Genomic DNA, 22,971 nt, shown 5'->3' with positions numbered 1-22,971 from the left:
CCTCTTGTATATGATACCATAAGACAAAGCAGCCAAAGAAAAAATAAATAGGACTTCATGAAAATAAAAAGTCTTGTGCTTCACAGGACACCATCAAGAAAGTGAAAAGACAACCCACAGAAGGGGAGAAAATATTTGCAAATCTTATGTGAAAAGAAACTTCTATCCAGAATATATTAAAAAAAAAAACTCTTAAAATTCAACAATAAAAAAATCCAGTTTAAAATTTGGCTAAGAATTTGAATGGTCTTTTCTCCAAAGAAGCTATATACATGGTCAAGAAGCACATGGAAAAATGTTCAACATTATTAGTCCTTACAGAAATGCAGACCAAACCTCAATGAGCTGCCACTTCAGACTCACTGGGATGGCTGTACTCAAAGAGACCGTATGAAGTGTTGACCCTGAAGTCAGAAATGTAATATGGTACAGTCACTTGGGAAGAGTTTGGCAGTTCCTTAAAATGTTAAACATATAGTTACCATGTGATTCATTAATTCCTAAAATAATTGGAGTTACTGTATCTGCCCAATTTTGTAGATACCCAAAAGAAATGTTCAACTGATGAGTGGATAGACAAAATATGGTGTATCTATTTAACAGAATACTATTTGGCAATAAATAGGAATGACGTACAGATACTTGATGTAAAATGCATGAGAACATGCTAAGAACAAGAAGCCAGTCTTGGATGATCCCTTTCTAGGAAATAAGCAAAATAGACAAATCAGTAGAAATAGAAAGTAGATTAGTGGTTTCCTGGGGAAAGTGAAGAATGGGCACTAATTGTTTATAGGTTCAGGGTTTCTTTTTTGGGGTGATGGAAATGTTCTGAAATTAGATATTGGTGATAATTATTCCATGAATATACTAAAAGCCTCTGAATTGTATACTTTAAAAAGATAAATTTTATGGTACATGAATTATATCCCACTAACATGCTGTTTTTTGTTTTTGTTTTTTTAATAACTAATGGAAGGTATTTAGTGGTAAATATCAAAAGGAAGGATTCCAGATGGTGGAACATTGTCTCTATGCTCAGTGTAGGTAGATTGAGGATTTATGAAAGAGGTGTGTTTGCATTGAGTGGCTTTTAAGGAAGATGAAGACTTGGCTATGTAGCTGTTTCCAAAAGGAAGAGTTCTGAGTCACAGAATTCAGCCTAAGATGAGGTCAGGAACTCAGGAATGTCTTTGGAAGTTCAGTTTGGTAGTTATACGGGGCCAGTGAGAAGTTTCAATTTAAGACTTAACTGGAAAGGCAGGATGGTCCCAGATGAGTGGGGTGGGGGTGGAATCTTGAATGCCAGCCTAAGGAATTTTCTGCTGTAGAAAATTAATAAAAAGTGACACATCTTGGAGCTGTGTATTGGAAAAATTAATCAATGGCAGAATGTTGCATTAAATGGAAGGGAGAGAGCTCACCTGTGGAGATAACCATTAGGAGTCTGATGCAATTGGTTTGAGAAGGTTTTCCTTTTTAAAATTACCTGAAACTAATTGATTGAGCCCTGGGCCTTCTGATACCAACTTGGTGAATTTGAAAGGCCTCATACACAGATGTTATTTTTACTTCATTTCCTGAGAAAATGAATCACAGTTTCCTAGTAAAGAGCTGTCTGGGGTGCTAAACAATAGTGTGTGGGCCCATGCTTGGCCAGTCCATTCATTTTGGTTTCTTTTTCTTCTGTTACTCACCACCTGTGTTTTTTGTTTTTATTTTTTCCTTTCCTGCCTTCCTTCCTGCTTGGTCTACTGTCTCTCTTACCTTCAAAGCTTTCACCTTCCATCTGCAATCATGAGACAGTTTAGCAGAGAAAATTGCCAATATTTCTTTGTACAACGTAAAACTAGATATTAGTTGTAGGAGAAAAAAGAATGAAGAAAATCTTTTCATGAAGCGCATATGGAGGCAGTAATATAGGCAGTATCAGTGAATACTTTAATGGAAAATATGCAAAATATGATAACATTTTTCCTTAAGTGAATTTAATATAAAAGGAATTGAGGTGTGAGAAGGCTCACTATGAGAATTCTTTTAAGCCTGTAACTTGCTGATCTCATAGGATCTCAGCATTCCCATTTATGACCTACTTCAAAAGTCTTTTCTAGAAGTTTCATGTCTCCTGTTTTGGTATCCTGAATAGCAAACTTAAGACCCCAATTGTGCCTCCAGTCCTGTATGGTGAAATGGTCACCCATATTCCTGAGACTGAAAGAACTAGAAGATTGTCACAGGTTCACAATGAGGCCATCTAACTAATCTCAGCTGTCTAATTTATCATTTCTACCAAATGGTCTTTTGATCTTGGATTGCATCATTAAGGGTATTTGAAAGATTGCCATGGCCATTTCGATTTTCCAGTATGAACATGAAATTAGACAGGTGCAGTGTGGGCATGAAGGTGGAGTTATCACATTGCAGCAGGAAGCCTGTTTGTTTAAAGAGTTTGTCAGGTTTTGTTTATTTTTCTTTTGGGGTGAGTGTGGGTAGGGTGGCTAAAGGCAGGAAAGGTGAGGCTTGGTCCTTTTGCTCTTTTCAGGTGACACTGTTGATTTGTGTTGAGACCTAATATCGAAAACAAACCTGTGATACCCTGAGAGAAAGGGAGGGAGGGGGTGAGGTAGGAGAGTAGGGGGCAGGAGGGAGGGTCAGGGCCACGTTTGGAGTCAAGACTCCTACTTTTGAATCTTAGCTCTGCCACTTTCTGTTTTCCTGAGCCAAGTTGCTTCACCTTTCTGAGCCTGAGTTTTATCAACATAAAATGGGGGCAGTTGGGAAGATGAAATAAATTAACTCATGAGAGGATTCATGTTGTCTGTCTTATTATAAATGCTGAGTCCTGTGGACACTTCAGAGTTTACCATTCATGTTTTTTGTGATAATATGTTAATGATATACACAACAGTTTACAACTCTCCTTTTGGTGTAAGTATAGTTCTAGAGAGATATAATGTTCTCAATAAATGACTTAAATCATAGTTTGTGGAACCTGGTTACTTATAGTGGATATCCTTTAAAATGGCAGCCAGTTGTAGTCTAGAAGTTTATGCTCAAGGTGGCACTGTTTCCCCATAAATTTGGTGATTTTTTTTTTTTTTTTTTTAATCCCTGTCTGTTTCAAGTCAAGCAAATAACTGGATATATATTTAACACCTTCTCTGCCTCAGATAGTCCCCAGGCCTTCTCACCTGTGACACCCCACCCACTATCATACCCTAGATACTCAAGTTTACCAATATTCACTATAACTTGCATGTGAGAGGTGAGCCATCATTAAACTAGTTGATCTGTTAAATTTTTTAAGACATTTCTTACAACAATACTTTACAGTTTACTGCTTTCATTTTGTATTTTGGTGTTTTTAGGTCTCACATACATGAAAAGGTTGTAGGCCCCGGCTCCTAATGTAATAAAGGACATGATACAGTTCTTCCTCAAACTGATTGTGGTACAGGGGAAAATCTCTATGCCAAACTTTATTTTTGCTAGTAATCTGTATCAGGACCACCATATTGTTTGCCACTTCTTGTCAGAAACTACAAATACGTTTCACAGGTATGGGCGTTCTGAGCTTGATGTGAATTGTTTTGTTTTGTTTTTAGATCCGGGGATTTCTGTCACGATTTGATAATGTCCTTCCTGTCAGCCTGGCATTTGACAAATGTACAGCTTGTTCTTCCAAAGTAAGTCACTCTGCATTTGAGGGACTTGGTTTTAAAACTGAGCCCATCACTGTACCAGCCAGAGGCACTGAAACCAACTGAGAACTTTTCGGCAGGGAGGGGTGGGGTCTAAAAAACTGGAAAGGATTTTCTAGGTGTTGCTTATCTGTATTCATTCTCACAGAGAAACCAGCCTGAGAAAGTTTGATTGATAGTGTACAAAGAGAGACTGAATTAGATAATACAGTTCTGTATCGATACTTGCATCATGTTAATTTTCAGCTTGAATATGAACTTCAGTAGGTTTTGTTCTTCCCCTGAGGTTCCTCCTTTGCATGGACCATCATAGAACAATTTTTAAGTGTTACTCAGACGAGGGGGGGGATACTAGGCAGTCCTGGTGGTGTGTCTTTTGGAGATCTACATAATGACAAAAAATAGAGATTAGGGGCCTGGATAGGGAGCCCATCAAAGAGTCCCTTCAGCTTTGATCTTTCCAGAGGCTCTAAAAATAGAGCTGGTATGTCCTCCATTGTAATGGGAAACGGCAGATCTATCTCAAAACTACAGTGATGACATCTCATTTTTTTTTAATTGTTTTAACGTTTATTTATTATTGAGAGACAGAGACAGAGCATGAGCAGGGGAGGGGCAGAGAGAGGGGGAGACACAGAATCTGAATCAGGCTCCAGGCTCCGAGCTGTCAGCGGAGCCCGACGCGGGGCTCAAACTCACAAACTGCGAGATCATGACCTGAGCCGAAGTCGGACACTTAACCGACTGAGCCACCCAGGTGCCACACATCTCATTTTTTAATAGGTCTAGATAGTCTAAGTTAGCTGTGCCTGTATACCGTGTGTTATAGGTAATTTTCTTTTGTATGCCTCTAAGCCTTCTGATGCTCAGTGATATAACCTGGGTTTTTAAAACCCAAGCTTATTGACAAGGCTTTCATGTTCAAGCGTTATGCAAAATAGGGTTGGGATCATTAATCCCAAACTCTGGCCTCTCAGTTCTAATTCAGGACTTCTTTGCCACGTAGCCTACATTTGGCAGTATGGAAGGGATTGAATTCTAGGGAAATTCCCTCCACTCTGAGTTGATAAGGTTTAAAAAACAAAAACAAAAACTTTGGGGCACCTGGGTGGCTCAGTCGGTTAAGGGTTCAGCTTCAGCTCAGGTCATAATCTCAAGGTTTGTGGGTTTGAGCCCCACATTGGGCTCTGTGCTGCAGCTTGGAGCCTGGAGGCTGCTTCGGATTCTGTGTCTCCTTCTCTCTCTGCCCCTTCTGCACTCACACTTTGTCTTTGTCCCTCTCTCAAAAATAAATCAAAAAATAACAAAAGTAAAAATAAAAAAACTTTACTTGGGTCATATCCTATGAGAAGCACAATCCTAACCAGGTTCTCTAACAGCTTAACTCAGATTTGAGAATGTTGATAAATTTGGTTAATTTTTGTTGCTTAAACATTTAGAGCAGTTTTTTTCTTCAAAAAGTAAACTGGGGTACCTGGGTGGCTCAGTCAGTCAAGTGTCTAACTTTGGCTCAGGTCATGATCTCACGGTTCACGAGTTCGAGTCCCACATCGGGTTCTTTGCTGACAGCTCAGAGCCTGGAGCCTGCTTCAGATTCTGTTTCTCCCTTACTCTGTGCCCCTCCCATGCTCATGCTCTGCCTCTCTCTCAAGAATAAATAAACAGTAAAAAAAAAATTCAAAAAATAGGGGCGCCTGAGTGGCTCAGTTGGTTAAGCACCCAGCTCGTGATTTCAGCTCAGGTCATGATCTCATGGTTCATGAGTTCAAGCCCTGTATCGGACTCTGCACTGACAGCACTGGAGCCTGCTTGGGATTCTCTCTCTCTCTCTCTCTCTCTCTCACTCTCTCTCTCTCTCTCTCTCTCTCTCTCTCACTCTCTCTCTCTCTCTTTCCCTCCCCTGCTTGTGCACAAGTGCTCTTTCTCTCTCTCTCAAAATAAATAAATATGAAAAAAATAAAAAATTAAAAAAAATTAAATTATGAGCCATAATTTAAAAAAGAATAAAAAATGAAGTAAACTAAGCAGTGTTATTATTATGCATCCCAAGTGTCCGTGTTGAGATTTAAAGCTTACCACTTGGTCACTAGTTACTCATAAGTTAATTCTTTTTGTCATCTCTTTGAGATATCTTCTGTCTGTTCAAGTCAAGGCCTCAAGGATGTCTACATGCACTTCTGTCTTCAGAAATGCAAGTTTAAGATTATATGCTTTATAGTGAGCACATTTTGTTTTCTTTGAATGGCTCAGTTAATTGGTCTCAAAATAACTTGGCAGTATTAATTTTCATACTGAAATCATTTGGCACAGGTGCCCAAAGATTTTCTGTGGCTTTATGCAGATTAGACTAGTCAATGAAATAAAGATAATTGGGTTTTGTAAGTGAAATGCAAGCACTCCGATTCCTTCTTGTTGACTTTCTTAATTGAGTTAGTCCTGGAGATACTGTTTGTGAAGAATCACAAGCATACCAGCTAACCAAGGTCCCTTATTTTCTTTGAGAAAGAATCGCTTTGCATTTTTCTTTCACACTTATTGTAAGCATTACATTAAATATAGGTATCACTTTTTTGTTAGCAAACTTAATTCTTCTTGGTGGTCATTCTGAGAGTCCTGCTTTACATAAACATGTTGGACGATTTAATACAAACTGCCTTGGATTTTAACAGCTGTGCTATTCCCATAGCGATCACTTTTCATGTGGTCTGGGTATTAAATTTCTTTTGTGCTGAAAAGGTTGCTTCACTGGCGCACGTATTTCCTTACAGTAGAAACACGGCCTTTACTTACTTGGCGAACTTCTTTATTCGCTTAGGAGAATGTCATTCTCTATTATCTGCAAACCCAACATTAATACTTTGAAATGACAAATCCAATTACAGTTTCATCTCTGTGCATGTGAATTTTTCTTAATGCATACTTAGCATAATATTTTTATACTGAGTCATATCATAGTTGTTATTGTTTCAGAAAGATTCTTTGGGGCTAAAAATGACTTTTTAAAAATTCTCCTTTGATATCCATGAAGTAATTTTTTCCTGTGGTAGTTTTTGATATTTTTGCTTCCCCCCATCCCCCTCCAGGACCAAGGCCTCACTTGTGTCTTAATTTAATACAAATGCAGGCAGAAAGATGGGGGAGATAGAATAAGCTCTCAGTGCTGAGTAATAATGCTCTGTTGATTACCGTGTTTATATACATGTATAGACCTTTTATAAGGCCTGAGGTGGGGAAAAATATACTTCTCTGTGACTGGGAAGGCTGAATCATCTACACATAAATCATTTCTTATCTTGTTTGGTTTTAACTTGGCACTGTTCAAACTTACAGAAAAATTACTGAAGAATCTGGAGGGAGAGGGTAGTGAAAAGGCGCTTTCGTTCCAATTTCCGTATATCATAAGACTTTCTAAAATGACGATGTCTGCCACTGGAATTTCAAAAAATCATATTTGAAGCTATACAAGTTGTTTTTAGTTCTAAAAAGGAATTTAGAACCGAGTCAAGTTTTGTAGATTGCTACCAGAGGGAAAAATAGAATTTTAAAACCAATGTTCTTAAAAGAATTTCTCATAATACATTGAACTTTCACCTAAATATTTTGGGGGGAAGCTTAGGGTCTTTGTGGGGGGGTAACTTTCTATTTTGATATAATTTTACACTTACAGAAAAGTTGGAAGAATAGTGCAGGGAACCTCCTTATATTATACCCAGATTGACCAATTGTTTCTATTTTGCCCCATTCGTGTATGTGCCCACTACCCTCCCTTCCTCCTCTCTTCTTCCTCCCCACCTTTCTCTTTTTCTTGAAAATTTGAGAGTAAGTTGGAGACCTTGTGGTTCTTTCCAACTAAACACTGTACTTCAGTGTGAATTTTCCTAAGAAAAAGGAGTTTCAGGCAGTTTAATGTTGCCACAATACTAATCTAATCCAGTCTGTATTTCAAATGTTGTTATTTGTACCAGAAATGTTCTTTATTGTTTTTTTCTCCCAGTCCAATTCAGGATCTAATTCAGGATCGAGCATGAATTTAGTTATCATATCAATCTGGAAAAGTTCCTTAGCCTTTCTTTGTTTTTCTTAACCTCAATATTTTGATATTTTTGCCAGTTATTTTGTAGCATTTCTCTCATTTTGGGTTTGTCTAATGTTTCCCTATGATTAGAGTCAGGTTATGAATTTTTGGTAGAGGTACCAAAGATGTGATGATATATCTTTGTGTCAGGAGGCACATAATGTATTTTATCTCCTTTGGTGGTGCTAATTTTCCCCTTCCTATATTTGTAACTACCTTACCCAATGGTGAGAAACCTGGCTGTCATTATCCTGGATGTATTTACTCACTTGCTCAAGTCTGGAATACATAGAAAGTAGTTGTTTTTTTTTTTTTTTTTTTTTTTAATGTGTTTATGTTTGTTTATTCTGAGAGAGAGCAGGGGAGGTTGGGGGGGGGGGGTGGGAAGAGAGAGAGAAAGAGAGAGAAGAGCCCAAGCAGGCTTCTCACTGTCAGCACAGAGCCCGATGTGTGGCTTGATCCCACAAACTTTGAGATCATGACCTGAGCTGAAATCAAGAGTCAGACACTCAACCAACTGAGCCACCCAGGCGGCCCCATAGAAAGGGAGTTCAAAACTGCTAGCCCATACTACTGCAGAAAATAAACCTACTAATTAGAGTTCGATTTTTGTGCGTGGTTCTTATTTCCTAGGTAGAATTTATATACAGTGGAATGCATGAATCTTAAGAGAGAACACTTCTTTAGGTTTTGACAAATGTACACATGTATGTAACCCACGTTTCAATCAAGATATAGACTGTTTTCCTTCAGCTCAGAAAGTCCCCTTGTCCTACTTTCCGGTCTGTCTCGAGGAAGGGGGACAGTATGTTGAATATTATGACCATTTTCTTTGCCTATAAGGAGAAAGCTGAGCACCTTCTGGTGTTTTATGCAACCATAGCCCAGTTCCTGGGACCCAGAAGTTGACTAGAAACTTGTCGCGGATCAGTAGTCCAGAGCAGGGCTGTGCCTGAGGCAACTGCATGTGGATATTCTTGTGGTTATTGCACAGTCTGCCACCCACAACCTTTGTGATACTGCAGGAATAGGCTTTTAGGAAGAAGCAGGCCCCATTCTTTGTTTTCATACCATCTGGGACTTGCCCACTACACAGATGTAGCAAGATGTGCCCAGAAACCTGATCTTGGGATTTTAATTAGCAATTAGCAACCCTAATAATACCTTTGGTGTTTACTCTGCCACAGGCTCTTCTGTTGATGGGTTATGATTAAACTTCCCAAAGTGATTGCTGTTAACCTTTTGTGTGCATCTGTGTTCTGTGTCTTGAGGAACGATAGGGGTGTAGGAATAATACATGTTAGCTGGTATCCTCATAGAATAAATTATATGTTTTTGTTTGTTTGTTTGTTTGTTTTTGCCTTTCTCCTAGCCAACCATTCAATTTTTTTTTGTATTATATAATCCTAACTTTCTTCTATCATATTTCCTTGTTACTTAAAAAGCATGAGATAATAGTATTCAGCTTAGCTATTTAAGCTTTGTATAAGAAAAAAACTGTCCCTGAGCAATCTGGTGCCTGAGATTCTACAAATGCACCCTTTAGAGGATAGAAAGACAAGTCATAGGGGTGCCTGGGTGGTTCAGTTGGTTAAGCAACCGACTTTGGCTCAGGTCATGATCTCAGGTCTGTGAGTTCAAGCCCCACGTTGGGCTCTGTGCTGACAGCTTAGAGCCTGGAGCCTACTTCAGATTCTGTGTCTCCCCCTCTCTCTACCCCTCCCCTGCTCATGCTCTGTGTCTCTCTGTCTCTCAATAATAAATACATGTTAAAGAAAAAAATTAAAAAAAAAAAGACAAGTCATAGATATGCAAAGAGAGGTTAAAGTTTTGCTGTATGGCTGTTAGCTGGTATTCATTTTATTCAACTGCCATTTGAGTCCCTGCAGTAGACAAAGATGATAAAAATAGCCACTGCCTTTAAGGAATGCTATCTAGAGGATGAGACTGACCTATAAACCAGCAGTGATATATAAACCATATCATGATATGCTCTGCAGTCAAGGTACATCCTCTTGTGGTGGTGTCATATTCCTACTCATTTTTCAAACAGGAGAGAACGGGGTGGTCTTGCAGAAAGTGACTTCTGAGTTGATGTTAAAGGATGAGTGGGAATTTCTAGAAACACGTGGGAGATAGAACAAGATGAAGGCATTGTAGACGGGGGGGGGGGGATTCCATGAATAATAGCCACAAGAAAGAAAACATGGCACATTTATGAAGCTGTTCAGTATAGCAGTTGTGACAGAGCACTGGACACCCAGGTCCATACAGACTGTCCTGTTTGTGAGTGCTATTTCAATTTCAGCTCTTCTTGAGTTGGAATCTGGTGGACTTGGTCTAGCATTTGAGGCTGCCGTTTTGAATTTTACAATTCCATTTAAAATGGTTTCTCATCTAGCACCAATCATAGGGAGTTTCCTAGCCTAAGGAGTCCAGCAGCTGCAACAGGGTGGTGTAGAGGCCAGGAAGTCATTCAGGGGATTTCCAGGGTCTTGGCTCTGAGTCCCTTGCTGGCTGCCTGAGTGACCACAAGCAAGGTGCTCCCTGCTCTGTCCACCTCCTTTACTTCTTTTGTTAAATGAGTCAGTCAGATGAGAAAAGCTTTGGCTCTCTATTGACACTCAAAGTTAGTAGCTCTTATATTTTCCTTTCTTAATTTTATTCTTTATTCCACAGCAATCTATTTTAATTATAGAAAAATCAGAAAATATATTTAAGGTTAAACAGGATAATCAACCATATTCCAGCCACTCAGACCACAGTTAGCCGTTGATCTCTGCCCTTCTTGACTTAAGAAAGACAATTGCTATGTATAGAGGTATGTATAGATAATTTTTCTCTCTGAACATTCCTATTGTATGTCTGAAATTAGCTTTCGAGAGACGGATTTATGGTGCTTCATCAAGGATACTCCCTGCTTCTCTGATTTGATAGGGTTTTAAATCTCAGTCATTTATAAGGACTGGCCAGAGCCCAGTCGGAAGAGCTCTCCAAAGTTTGTGCCAGGAATTTTTGCATACAGCTTCTCAGTGGCAAATATTACTCAAAACTGGGCTGCAGCCAGCTTTTCCTTCTCCTGTCCAAAAGGGACATAAATCTCTGATTTGGAAAATGATGAGTAACCCCCAGGTTCCCTTTCCCTATCTCATTTACCCAGTGAGGCCTCCAGTCTTCTGTTGTAATGTGTGATGGATTCCATGTGCATGGTCGTGTTGTATAAGCTGTATCCCACATCTTGTGCTTAGCAACTAGTGTTTCCCAGTCTCCAGAGCTGCTTGGTTCCCTAATGGAGACAGAATATCCAGCCAGAAGCAGTATGGAGTATGTAACTGCAAGCTCTAACCTTGGAGCTCTTGGCTCTTCACCTCCTTGAAAAACCTTGGACATTTCTCCCTTTGCTTCAATTTCCTCATCCATAGAGTGGGGAAAATATTTTCTGTTTCCCAGGGAAATTGCAATGGCTGACGTGTATCCAGTTCCCTGTGACCAAGTACCAAGGCCTTTGCCCACTCCTGGGACTGGTGTTGACATCAGAAATGAGAAAACAAAGACCCCTGTGATTGAAATAGGTCACCCGGGGTGTGTGGAACCCTCTCTGGGCTCACTGTACAAGCAGGTACAATGAGAGTCCTGACTGAAGGTCAAGGCTGCCCTGGCTTTGAGAAGCTGAGAAACCTTCCATCATGACTCATGACAAGTACTGCCAAAACCTTCTCCTCGAGTCCAGAGAACTGCGCCTTGCTTGCTACCTCTGACCAGTGGTCTTCTGAGACGTCCTAATTGGTAGTTAAAGCTTGTACTGCTTACTCCTCTCCCTGTCACCTGAGGTCACAAAGGCATGCCTAGTTTGCTTGAACACATTTTTTTCTTACAGGATCCTTTTATGATCCAGACCAGAAAGTTTAGTACTGTGTTCTTACATGGTTCCACTGGCTGCCTGGCCCAAGCATAATCTTCAGATTGTTCAAAATCTGGGTTCCTATTAGTTTGGAATTAATCTCACTCACTTTTGGGCTCTTTTCCCCTCCCCGACCCTAAGCCCATCTCTTGACAGAGTGGTTCTTAACATTGAGTCCTGGACCTTGTGCAGAGTGACCAGAGCAGTAGACCCTGCTTCTCTGGGGAAAAAAATAAAAATAAAAATAAAAAATGCAAAGCCACACACAGTTTTACAGACAATTTCAGTGACTCCATGAAGTCCCAGAAACATGCCTGTGGATCCTAGGAAAGCACCCTTGTACTATGAGTTTTTCTTTGCTGCCATTCCCAAGCTGTCCTGGGTGAGACGCTGGGGAATGAATGTTGCAAGTAGCCCCACCATGACCTCTTGTATGGCTTTGGAAAGTTGCCATCTCTCTCTGGGGACTCATTTTCCTCAGCTGTAGTAAAGGGAGATTCAGGAGCTCATTTACCACTGGATTTTGTTTTATGACTCTGAGATTGTGCGGTCTCTTGATCACCATTTCTTCAGGCCCAACTATGTTTAGGACAGGGAAGATACTGACCCTGCTCAGAGCTCTGGGAGTTCTCGCATCTCTGGTGGTGCACCGATTTGACTCCTGATGGACAAAGAGCCCCAACTATCATCTGTTCACGTTCCTTCCTTTTTCATATAAAGATATATGTGTATTTTATAATTTATATTTATGTTCATACTTCATACATTCATTTATATTCATAAAATATTTATATATGATATTCATGAGACATCTTCCCTTCTCTCTCCACCCTCAGTAGCTTTGGAAGTAAGGGGGGGGCAGGGCGGATCATGGTAGTTACTGCTGGGTTTTTGAAATAAGGGAGCCATCAACTTGGGGAGCTTTTTATGGATGTATGTGCTTGTACATGGACAAGTTGTATACAACATATAACTAACTGTTTACACTGAATACTAAAAACACCCAGATATATATTTATGTGAGTTTATTTTAATGACTCTTGGCATAATAGTTCACGTGAGCAGACATGAAAGCTCCTAATTCATGATACATTTTTGAAGGACACAGAGGTGAATAAAAGCCTCTGAAGTTTCTGATGATGTCCTTCTGGACAAGATAGTAAACTTACATTACATGATTCAATATAACTTGCTATACTTGAATTATATAAACATCTTTACTCAAGAAATGTTCCTACCTTGGAAGGGGTAACTAGTTTTTAGTAAATGGTAGGAAATGATCAGGTAGATGTTTTGAATGGCAGAAAAAAGTAACGATTCAGTAGGTGAACAAATGAACAGCAGAACCAGAGAAGGAAGAAAGAAGATAGCTCTGCCCTGCAGGAAATCAATCAGACAGGTGGCTAGGGCTCAGCAGCAGGATGCCCTTTGCCTGTTAGCGCCAAGGTGTGATTTATCCTTATGCCATAAATGCCATAAGTGGTGGCTATCACTGAATGTTACGTTTCAGTGTTCCGAATATTTATTCAGCTGATCTTCTTTTTCAGCTTTACTGTCTCCTTTGCTTTAGTTGATGCTTTCGCTGATTTGTTATTAGATTGGAAGATCATTTTTAGCGGATATTAAAACAAGGGGCCTTTGGGATTCATCAAAGATGACCTAACATTTTATTAAAGGACACATTTTGGCAATGAGTTCTTTGAAGGGTTTTGCTTGCTCTCCTGCAGGATTTTTAAGAGTCTCCATTTTATTTTTTCTAAAAAGCCTTCCAATACCCTGTCCAGGTATTTCTAAAAGTACTTACCACCATAGCCTTTTTTGCCATAGAAGATGTGGAAAGAACTGTTTGAGAACATCCTATTCTTAAAGCTGCTGTCATTATAACTTATAAAATATTTTATGTGATGAAAAATTCTGGAGTGTCTGGCCCTCCCTAGTTTTTTTGTTTGTTTTTTGTTTGTTTTTTGTTTTGGGGTGTGTGTGTGTGTGTGTGTGTGTGTTTAAGTAAACTCTGTACTGCACATGGGGTTCGAACTTATGACCCTGAGATCAAGAATTATGTGCTCTGTGAACTGAGCCAGCCAGGTGCCCCTGGCCTTCCCTAGTTTTAAATAAGTTTTTATCATAGAAATTAAAGTTTTTTTCTTTAAGTTTTTTTTTTTTAATGTTTGTTTATTATTGAGAGAGAGAGACAGAGAGACAGAGAGAGAGACAGAGTACAAGCAGGAGAAGGGCAGAGAGAGAGGGAAACACAGAATCCGAAGCAGGCTCCAGGCTCTGAGCTGTCATCACAGAGCCCGACACGGGGCTCGAACCCACGAACCATGAGATCATGACCTGAGCCGAAGTTGGACATTTAACCAACTGAGCCACCCAGGTGCCCCAAAGTTGTTTTTTTCTTCACAAGGAAGAAAAGAAAAGACTGCATGCTTCTCTCTTCTAGAATTTCTAGTGGCTGATTAAAGTGCACACCAAAGTTTGACATCTTGACTTCATAGCCATCCGACTAAAATGGGAAAATTTTAGTGATCCTTTTGTCTGTGATCCTGAAACGGCTGCAAGTGTGCCAAATGTAAGCCCTCAGTGGGAGAATAGATGTAGCGAGTTTTTGCAAATCAGAGGAACCGTGTACTTGCATGTGTGTGTATCCAGCAGGGTCTTGAGGAATGGCAGTATATGTGGGATAACTGACCCGCCTCCCATGAGGACTGTTCTGAATAGTCCCATTGCCTGTAGTCAGAACTTACCTGTCCTCATGACTCTAGACAGCCTTGGTGTCTTTGTAGTTGACTCTGGATTCCGTAGAGCATTTGGATACTTTAAAGACCTTTGTCAGCACTCCCACTTGGGATAGAAGTCCATGCAAAAGCATATATTTTCATGTTATTTATAAAGGTGGGAGAGAAAATTTGGGTTTCTCCCAGTTCTCAGTTGTACTTGACATTTCCCTTTTATATCCGCTCTCTCATGAAGGACCCTGAAGGGGGAAATGGTAACAAAAGTGGGAATTGAGGCAAGTTATTTATTGTTGTGTTAATACCTCTCACATATCCCAGACGTGGGACATGAGCCCAATATTGCTCTTTATGGGCCACTATCTAGATTTTCTGTTAGTTCAATTTGACCCGGCAGACTTGACTGCAATCATAATGCAAGCAGGCTTTAAAAAATAAACAAGTGCAAACCGATTTACCAGTAGAGTAACATGTGTACCAAAGAAAACAAAAACATGCACGCGTCACTTGGCTCTACTGGAGGAGTAAGAGTTGTATTTCCTAACATCTGCCGTTTGTTGCCTAATCACTTACTGTTTCCTATTATTGAGAATATTCCAGTAGGCACTTAATACCTGAAAAATGAGGCCTGTGACACCCTAGCACCCTCTGTGCAAAAGAACTGCAAGTCCCAAGAAGAGGGCCATCTCCCAGGGTCCCTGGGGGAGACGGTGTGCTTGCTTCTGCTCTGCCGTGCAGACTCAGGACATTTGACAAGTTCTTCTAGGGAAATTGCTTCAGATCTCACAATATTTTCCTCTTAATAGTCTCAGCAGTGGTGAGTTCTTGACCTTTGAGGGTGGGTTTGATTTTTTGGAAAGGCTAGAAGTAATTTGAAGCTGCATGTTGTGAATCAAGGGAACAAGCAGTTTGCAAGAAAAACTTTAAAATTAGAAAGAAAAAAAAACAGCACTGCAACAGCTTCAGACAGTTTGTGGGGTCTGATTAAGCGAGCGCACCAGTTCAAGGGAGCTCGGAGCTGGCTGAGAGATAACAGGACTTTTTGATATGGTTTGTGCCATAGAAAGGGCACTGGCTTGGGCATCCAACTCTTGATTTCGGCTCAGTTCATGATCCCAGGGTTGTGGGATCAAACCCTGTGTCAGGCTCCTGGCTAAACATAGAAGCTGCTCTCTCTCTCTGCCCCCTCCCCTGCTTGGATGCTCGCTCGCCCTCTAAAGATTTTTAAAAAAACCTTAAAGAAAGAAATGAGCACTGGCTTCAGAGACAACGCTACCCACTAACTGTGTCACCAATGACCAGTATCTCAAACTTTCTGTGCTTCACTTGGGTGGAAAAAAGTTAAGATACCGTTTTAGGGGCAGTGAAGATTAAACGAGAGCTTGTGTGCCACTGTCCTATATGATTGGTACTGTAAGTGTGTTTAATTGTTCGTTCTTTAAAGCAGAAATCAGGTGCAATTCCCATCTCCTTTCCTAAGTGGACTCACTTCGTAATTATAGCCATAAAGTCTTTCTATCCTTAGAGGTTGAAAAGGGAAGGAAACCAAAAGGATGAGCATTTCTTTTGAAAGGGCATGGCCTCAAGAGGTGAGCAAATATTAATGTGTAGGTTATTACATTCTGTGTCTTTTTCACTCCTTTTCACTTTTCTTTTCTAGTTGGCAGTTAATCTTAATCCAGCGTTTTCATTATTAACCAAAATGAAGCTGAGGTTTAATGTTCCCAGGAATGTGTGCTAGGGGAGGAGGCGAATCTTCATATTTGTCGAAATTACTGTGCAGGTATCTGTGACCAGTGTCAGGCCCACAATTCCAGAGGAGCAGGTATGAACCTTAAGAAAGACATCTTGGCTATGTTCCCTCTGAATTCTGAATACCTGTGTGTTCTTAGAGGGCAGGGATGTAAGGGACTCAGGATGGTAGTTCTGTGACAACACCAGGCCTCCTGCAGTCCATGCTCCTGCCCCTGTCCCACACTGCTCCTCAGAAGCCTTTCTCTAGCCTCAAGCATCTTGGCTTTCCTTGCCACGGCTCTGAGTGAGGTTGGAGGCCAGAGCAACACTCACAGGGAGGGCCAGCTGCCTTGGCTTCATCATGTTAACTGCTGCAGTGTTTCCCTCTTTTTGGGCACATGTTATGGATGTCTTCCCAATGTCCTTTTCAAGCTTTCCAGGAAGTGGCTAGCAAGAAGGCTACCCAATCTATCAGGTCAAGAGTTCACTAAGCTAGGAGAAATGACATGGAAGTCCAGGATTTCCAGCGCTCTCAGTTCACTTACCTACCATGTTAAACATCTCTCTGACAGTGATGTGGCAAGACGAACACTCACAGAATCCTTATGTACTGTCCTTGGGGGAGTGTGAGGGGGAAGCTTCCATTTAAAAGTTTTAGCAGGGGTGCCTGGGTGACTCAGTCGGTTAAGCATCCGGCTCCTGGTTTTGGCTCAGGCCTGGTCTCATGGTTCGTGAGATCAAGCTCAGTGTTGGGCCCACACTGACAGTGAGGGGCCTGCTTGGAATTCTCTCCCCTGTCTCTTTGCCTCTCCCCTGCTCATGCGTTCTCTTGCTCTCTCTCTTTTGAATAAACTTAATTTTCTTTTAATTTTTAATACTTATTTTTGAGAACGAGACAGAGACAGAGCATGAGCAGGGGAGGGTCAGAGAGAGAGGGAGACACAGAGTCTAAAGCAGGCTTCAGGCTCTGAGCCATCAACACATCTGAGCCTGATGTGGGGCTCGAACTCGAACTGTAAGATTGTGACCTGAGCCAAAGACGGATGCTTAACCTATTGAGCCACTCAGGCACCCCATTGAATAAATAAACCTAAAAAAAGAAAGAAAGAAAGTTTAGCAGTATTTAGGACTGGTTAGTTAAGCTCCATGGTGAACCATTTGGTTATCCTTGAAGGAGGGGACTTGTCCTTTTAAAGGAGAATCCCGACACCCAGAAGAATGTATCATTTTCCTACTGTGATATCAGGAACATTGTGGGGACTAGGGCAACTTCTATGTGCCCTCCAGCACAGGTGCATGGGATGGGATGAGAGTTTCAAAGTTTTTCCTCAAGAAATTGTTTATGACTGGGGCGCCTGGGTGGCTCAGTCAGTTAAGCACGATCTCATCGTTCGAAAGTTCGAGCCCCACGTCTGGTTCTGTGCTGACAGCTCGGAGCCTGGAGCCTGTTTCAGATTCTGCGTCTCCCTCTCTCTCTGCCCCTTCCCCCCTCATGCTCTGTCTGTCTCTTTCTCTCAAAAATAAACATTAAATGCTTTTTAAAAATTGTTTATGACAAACATAGTTCACTAGACTTTTTGGTTAATTTTCGGCTTAAATATTTTTTAAAACATTTGGAAGGTACGGACATGCAGCTGCTAAGAATCCAAGACAGGACTGTTTTTGAAAATACAAATGCTTCTGTTTTGCATTTACTTAAGGAAGTTGCCTCCCATCTATTCCTGTGAATACAGATACTGTTTAAATGATACCATTTTGAGTAAAATACAGTGTCCAGGTGGTTTGGGGGAAATCAGTGGGAAAAAGTTAAAAACAAAACAAAACAAAGAAACCTACAACACTTGGGTATCACTGCATTCCAGGGGCCAAGAGACAGAATGATGGTATTTCTGGCAGGCTTCCAGGCCCAGCAAAACCCACACCCCAAGGCTGTCTCTGTAGCTTCCTGTGGTTTTCCCACTGAAGAGAAACAGCCTTTCTGTTGGATGGTCCAAGTTAGGATGGCAAGTTTGTACATTAGCTTGATCAGCACGATATTCCTGCTTTGAGGTTATTTCCCAACAGGATCCATTTGGGAAATTTGATGCACCACAGTTGCAGACTGAACTGCATTTTAATCCTGTTGGTAGAAATCAGTAGCTTCCAGTAATTACAGGTTATCTTGCTGCCGTGTGGTTTGTAACAATGAAGTCAAGTCTCAGACCACATTTTGCCACACATGTGAACATTTGTTAGCAAGCAGATGCGAAAGTTGGTCATTCAGCCTGTTCTTGGAGACTGAAAAAACCCAATCTCATCCTTTTCATATGTATCTCACATCAGCTATTCAGTAGAGACACATATAAATGTATCCTTTTTAAAGGACATGTCTAACCTTTTAGACATGTTGGAAGCTTCTGTTAACTGTCCAGACCCAGGACAGGAAGCTTAGGCCCAGAGTGCCCCTGCAAAGAGTGGTAGGCTGCCTGGTCTGCCAGACTCTTATAATCCACATGTATACATAAGGTTCTGTTTCCAACCAACCCATATATCCTGAGCACTGTTCCTTTCATCTGAAAAATCATTCCCCCACCCCCTCTTTTATTCTCATGAGGGAAACCCTCCAGTGTAGATTTAGGTAGCTACAGTTGATACACTCTGATTTGGGAGGTTGGATTTCTTCTACTTAGTCTTTCAAATGAGAACCAGCCACATGTATATTATGCAGTCCTGATTTGGGTTCCTCAGATACAAAGTAGATACCCCCTAGGAACGAGAGAGTGTGTGGTGCACATCATACGTGTACACACTATGTATGCTGAACTGTTTTAAAATATAGATAGTACTCTAAGCATTCCTTTATTTGCACCTGGAATACTGTGTCTTGTGTAATGTTGTCAGCCACTGATGAGTGACCTGAAATGTCAGTTGACCACTGGCCTGCTATGATGAGTTAATCAGAGCCATGGATGAATGGTTCGCTTGTGGGACAGAAAAAGAGAATCAGTTTTGTAGGCTTTTTCAAGCTCTTGCACATGCCTCCATCTAATCTTCTAACATGTGTGGAAGTACCTTCCATGCAATTTGCAGAGAAATCTTTGTGCATAGTCATAGAGCAAATTATAGGAACTGTAACTTGAACTTTTGTTCTTTATAGTTCCTCTGCACTGTAAGAGTAAATTGCTACTGAGGAGAGTGATCATGATTCCTCAAGGAATCCAATAGCACTTTCACTTTGGGGCAGGTGTGGGCAAGGTAAGACCGTGTGCTAAAGATATGATACATAAAAGAATGTTGAGAGATTAGTACTTTAACTTGTGGTAAGCCATATAATTCAAACCAGTTCTTTTACTGAAGTCATCTAAAGAAAGTAGATAAATCATTCCTTTGTAATCTTCTTAAACATTGAAGAACTAATAAATTGTGAGGAATTATTGAGTTGAGATTTGGGAGAGTGTGTGACACAGAGGAGTGAGCCTAACATTGGGGCCACCTTTGTCTTAAGGGCATTTGCTGATCAGGAAAAGGAAGCTGAGAGCCTGAGCTCACCTTTGGTGTCTTTTTGGGGTTAAAAATTATAGTCTGGGTCTTGTCAAGCTTAGGAAACCTGGTAAACCACTTCCCCCCTTTGAGTTGGACACCCCTAAGAGATACACTTAGGAGTAATGGTAATTGGAAGTGAACCAACTCTCAGACTGGCTGCAGCTCTGTTTCATATTATCTGAGTGGCCCACAAACTTTAAGGTTTACTTGGATTAAGATGAATGCCTGTAGCTAATGCCCATAGGTGCCAGGTCGAAAGAAATGATATCTTTAGTAGAGGAGGATATCACGATCCTAATCCTCAAATTACTTCTGCAAATAATTTTTCCATTACAGTGTCCAGCCACAATCAGAGGTAACCAGGCACACAAAGAAAGAAGACACCAAGCATATGAACCAGCAGAAGCAACATGCAACAGAAATAGACACACAGAGACTCTAGGTATTGGACTTACCAGAAGCAGATGATAAAATACTACAGTTATAGGATTGAAAGAAAGAAAAGCCAAACTTGAGTTTCAGCAGAGACTGAAAATTCTAAAATGTGGCTTTGTACATTAAAAAAAAAAAAAATCAAATAAATTCTACAACTAAAATACAAAATCAAAGTGAATGGGTTTATAGGCAGTTAGGACACAGCAAAGAGCAAATCTATAAACTGAAAGCATAGGTTAGAAGAAACTGTTCAAGGTAAAGCACAGAGAGGTAGAACAATGGGAAATTTAAAAGAGAAGATAAGAATGCTCTTATCACTGAGTAAATTACAATGGTTTCAGGAGCTCTATGCTGGGGACTGGGGGCAGAGACCAATATAATATTTTTTCTGTTGTCTCACAGAAGCATACAAAAAAAAAGTTAGTGATGGTTGTTAAAAAATCTGATCAACATGATTAAGAAATCTATTCTGGTGAACACACTGCACCAAAGTGTGAAGCACATTCTTGTCAAGCACACAAGACAATGTTTTACAAGAATTTACCATAGACTGGATCACTGAGCAAGTCCCACAAATTTCAAAGATTGAAACTATACAGAATGTATACTTTTATCCCAATGTAATTATGCTAGAAATCAGAGACAGACTAGAAAATCATCTCCATGTCTTTATTTGGAAATTCAAGTATATAGGCCTAAAAAAGTTATGAATTAAAGAAGATAGAATGGAAATTAAGAAATATTTTAAATGAATAAGTATTTCTTGTAAAAATGTATAGGGTGCAGATAAAGGAGTACCTAATAGAAAAATGGGTATCCTTAAAAGAAAAAAAAGGCCTAAAATTAATGAGCAAATATTTATCTTAAGAAGTCAAAAAAAGCATAACAAATACAAACAAACAGAAGACAGAAACTAAAAAGAAGAATAGAAAGAAGATGAACAAAGCCAGGAGTGTAGAAGCATCTATAAAATTGGGAAACCTCTGGTGAGGCCAACCAAGAGGGCACAGAAAACACAATTAACGTGTATCTTAAGAACAGAGTATTGAATTTTTATTGTATTTATTTTTTTAAAGAACTTTTTTTTTTAACATTTTTTCAAATTATTTTAGAGAGAGGGTGAGACAGAGGGAGAGAGAGAGAAAGAGAATGAATCTTAAGCAGGCTTCATGCTCAGTGTGGAACCCGACTTGGGGCTTGATCCCATGACCCTGGGATCAGGACCTGAGCCGAAATCAAAAGTCAGATGCTCAACTGACCAAGCCACCCAGGCGCCCCTCCTGTTCTTGATAGTAATATAGGGGCTCACTCTACAGTTTTTTAAGCTGTAATGTTTTATATCTGTATTATTTCACAACAAAAAGGTTAAAATAATGAATAAGCATTCTGCTGCTCATTCTTACCCATAATTTACATTGTAAATTTATATTTACATTTACAAATGTAAATTTACATTTACATTAATTTTAGCCGTACACAAAAGGGTCTCAACCTGACAAACTGCTTTTTAAGAGAATGCTCATCCTAGCCTGAAGGTTTCTAACACAAGAGTAGAGGCAGCCTACCGGTAGATCACACAACCCAGTAACTTAGGCCATAAGGGGCTGAGTCCAAAGGAACTTACCTACACCGTAGTTAATGTAAGCCAGTGTAATTTATATTTTTTGAAATTGAGACTCTCCCATGTGTTCCCTGTTATGTTAGGCACCCAAACACACAAGCTTACAAAGCAGGCTGGTAAACACACGAGGGGAGCAAACTAGTTTCAAAAGGACAGGAAACAAATGGGGGACAATGGCCACTGGAGCTCAGGTTCTCTCTGAGGGGCAGCTTGAGCCCAACTCTGACGGATCACCGACTTGTGGAAATTTCGGAGTAATGTTGCCAGACCTTCTGTTGTTTGTTTGTTTTAAGAGTAAATGGAAATTTGAATTTTAAACTCAAAGCATTTGATTTTTAAGTGTTAATTCAAGAATATGTTTTCCCCCAGATATGCCATGAATCAAATCAAACCTGTGTCTGGGATATTTCCAGGCAAGCACTATTAGTTTATGGCAGTGACATCAAGGGCCGTACAGATGGAGATAGAGAATAATGTATAAAATAATATAATCAAATGCCTAGTTTTTCTCAGTGGACGTTGCCTGCCAAATGTGTGCTTGTATAATTCTCAGCTCCAAAATTAAAGGAAACTCACTGAACCAAAATTCACACATTACAAAAGTCACCTGGGATAATAATTTTCTTAAGGAGAGCTGGCTCTCTGTGCAGGGGAACTAAAAACTTTTTTTACCATACAGAATTTATCAAAGTGTTTGACTAAAACTGCTAAATAAACAGTAATATCACACAGTAATTTATTTCTTTTAGGAGGAACAGCTAAAGATGAGTTTTTAAAGTGAAGGAAACATACATGCTTTTTCACGGGTTGAGTGTAAGAGAAGGTGTCCCGCTTAAATAAAGGGGGCTGTTTTCAAAGCGTGGTCCTAAGACCCCCAGCATCCTGTCTTTTGGGAACTAGCTAGAAATGCAAATTTTTTGACCCCACCCTAGACTTAATTAATGAGAAACTGGGGAACACGCCCTTGGGGGATTCTGATGTATGCTCTGGTCTGAGAACCTTGGCTCAATAGTTTTTGTGCTTTGTGACTTATTTTGAAGAATGACTTTAGAAAGCTGGACTTTGTTATATTAAGGTTTCAAGTATAATTTGTTAATGTTTTGGCATCCTCCAAATGATCCTTCAAAGAATATCTTCAGTTTGTTGTAGTCAAGAAAAAATATGATTTGGGTTAAAAATGAGCAGGAAAAGTTATAGCCCTAAAAATTTCATTTTATAGTAAAGATTTGTATACTTTCTTTGCTTTC

At 40.1% G+C, this 22,971-nt stretch overlaps 1 protein-coding gene across 3 annotated transcripts in view; it reads left to right on the top strand.

The window, feature by feature from the left end:
* Positions 1–22,971, top strand: part of ATG7 (autophagy related 7) — a 247,397-nt gene that overhangs the window by 76,599 nt on the left and 147,827 nt on the right. For all 3 annotated transcript variants that reach the window (XM_027042645.2, XM_027042646.2, XM_027042648.2), the window contains one exon: positions 3,606–3,686. In XM_027042645.2, the coding sequence (XP_026898446.1) occupies positions 3,606–3,686 (81 nt within the window). The remainder of the gene's footprint in view (positions 1–3,605; positions 3,687–22,971) is intronic.

This window comes from Acinonyx jubatus, chromosome A2 (assembly GCF_027475565.1).
Source record: "Acinonyx jubatus isolate Ajub_Pintada_27869175 chromosome A2, VMU_Ajub_asm_v1.0, whole genome shotgun sequence".
NCBI lineage: Eukaryota > Metazoa > Chordata > Mammalia > Carnivora > Felidae > Acinonyx > Acinonyx jubatus.
The sequence above is the reverse complement of the archived record's forward strand: the minus strand, read 5'-3'. Positions and strand labels throughout refer to the sequence as shown.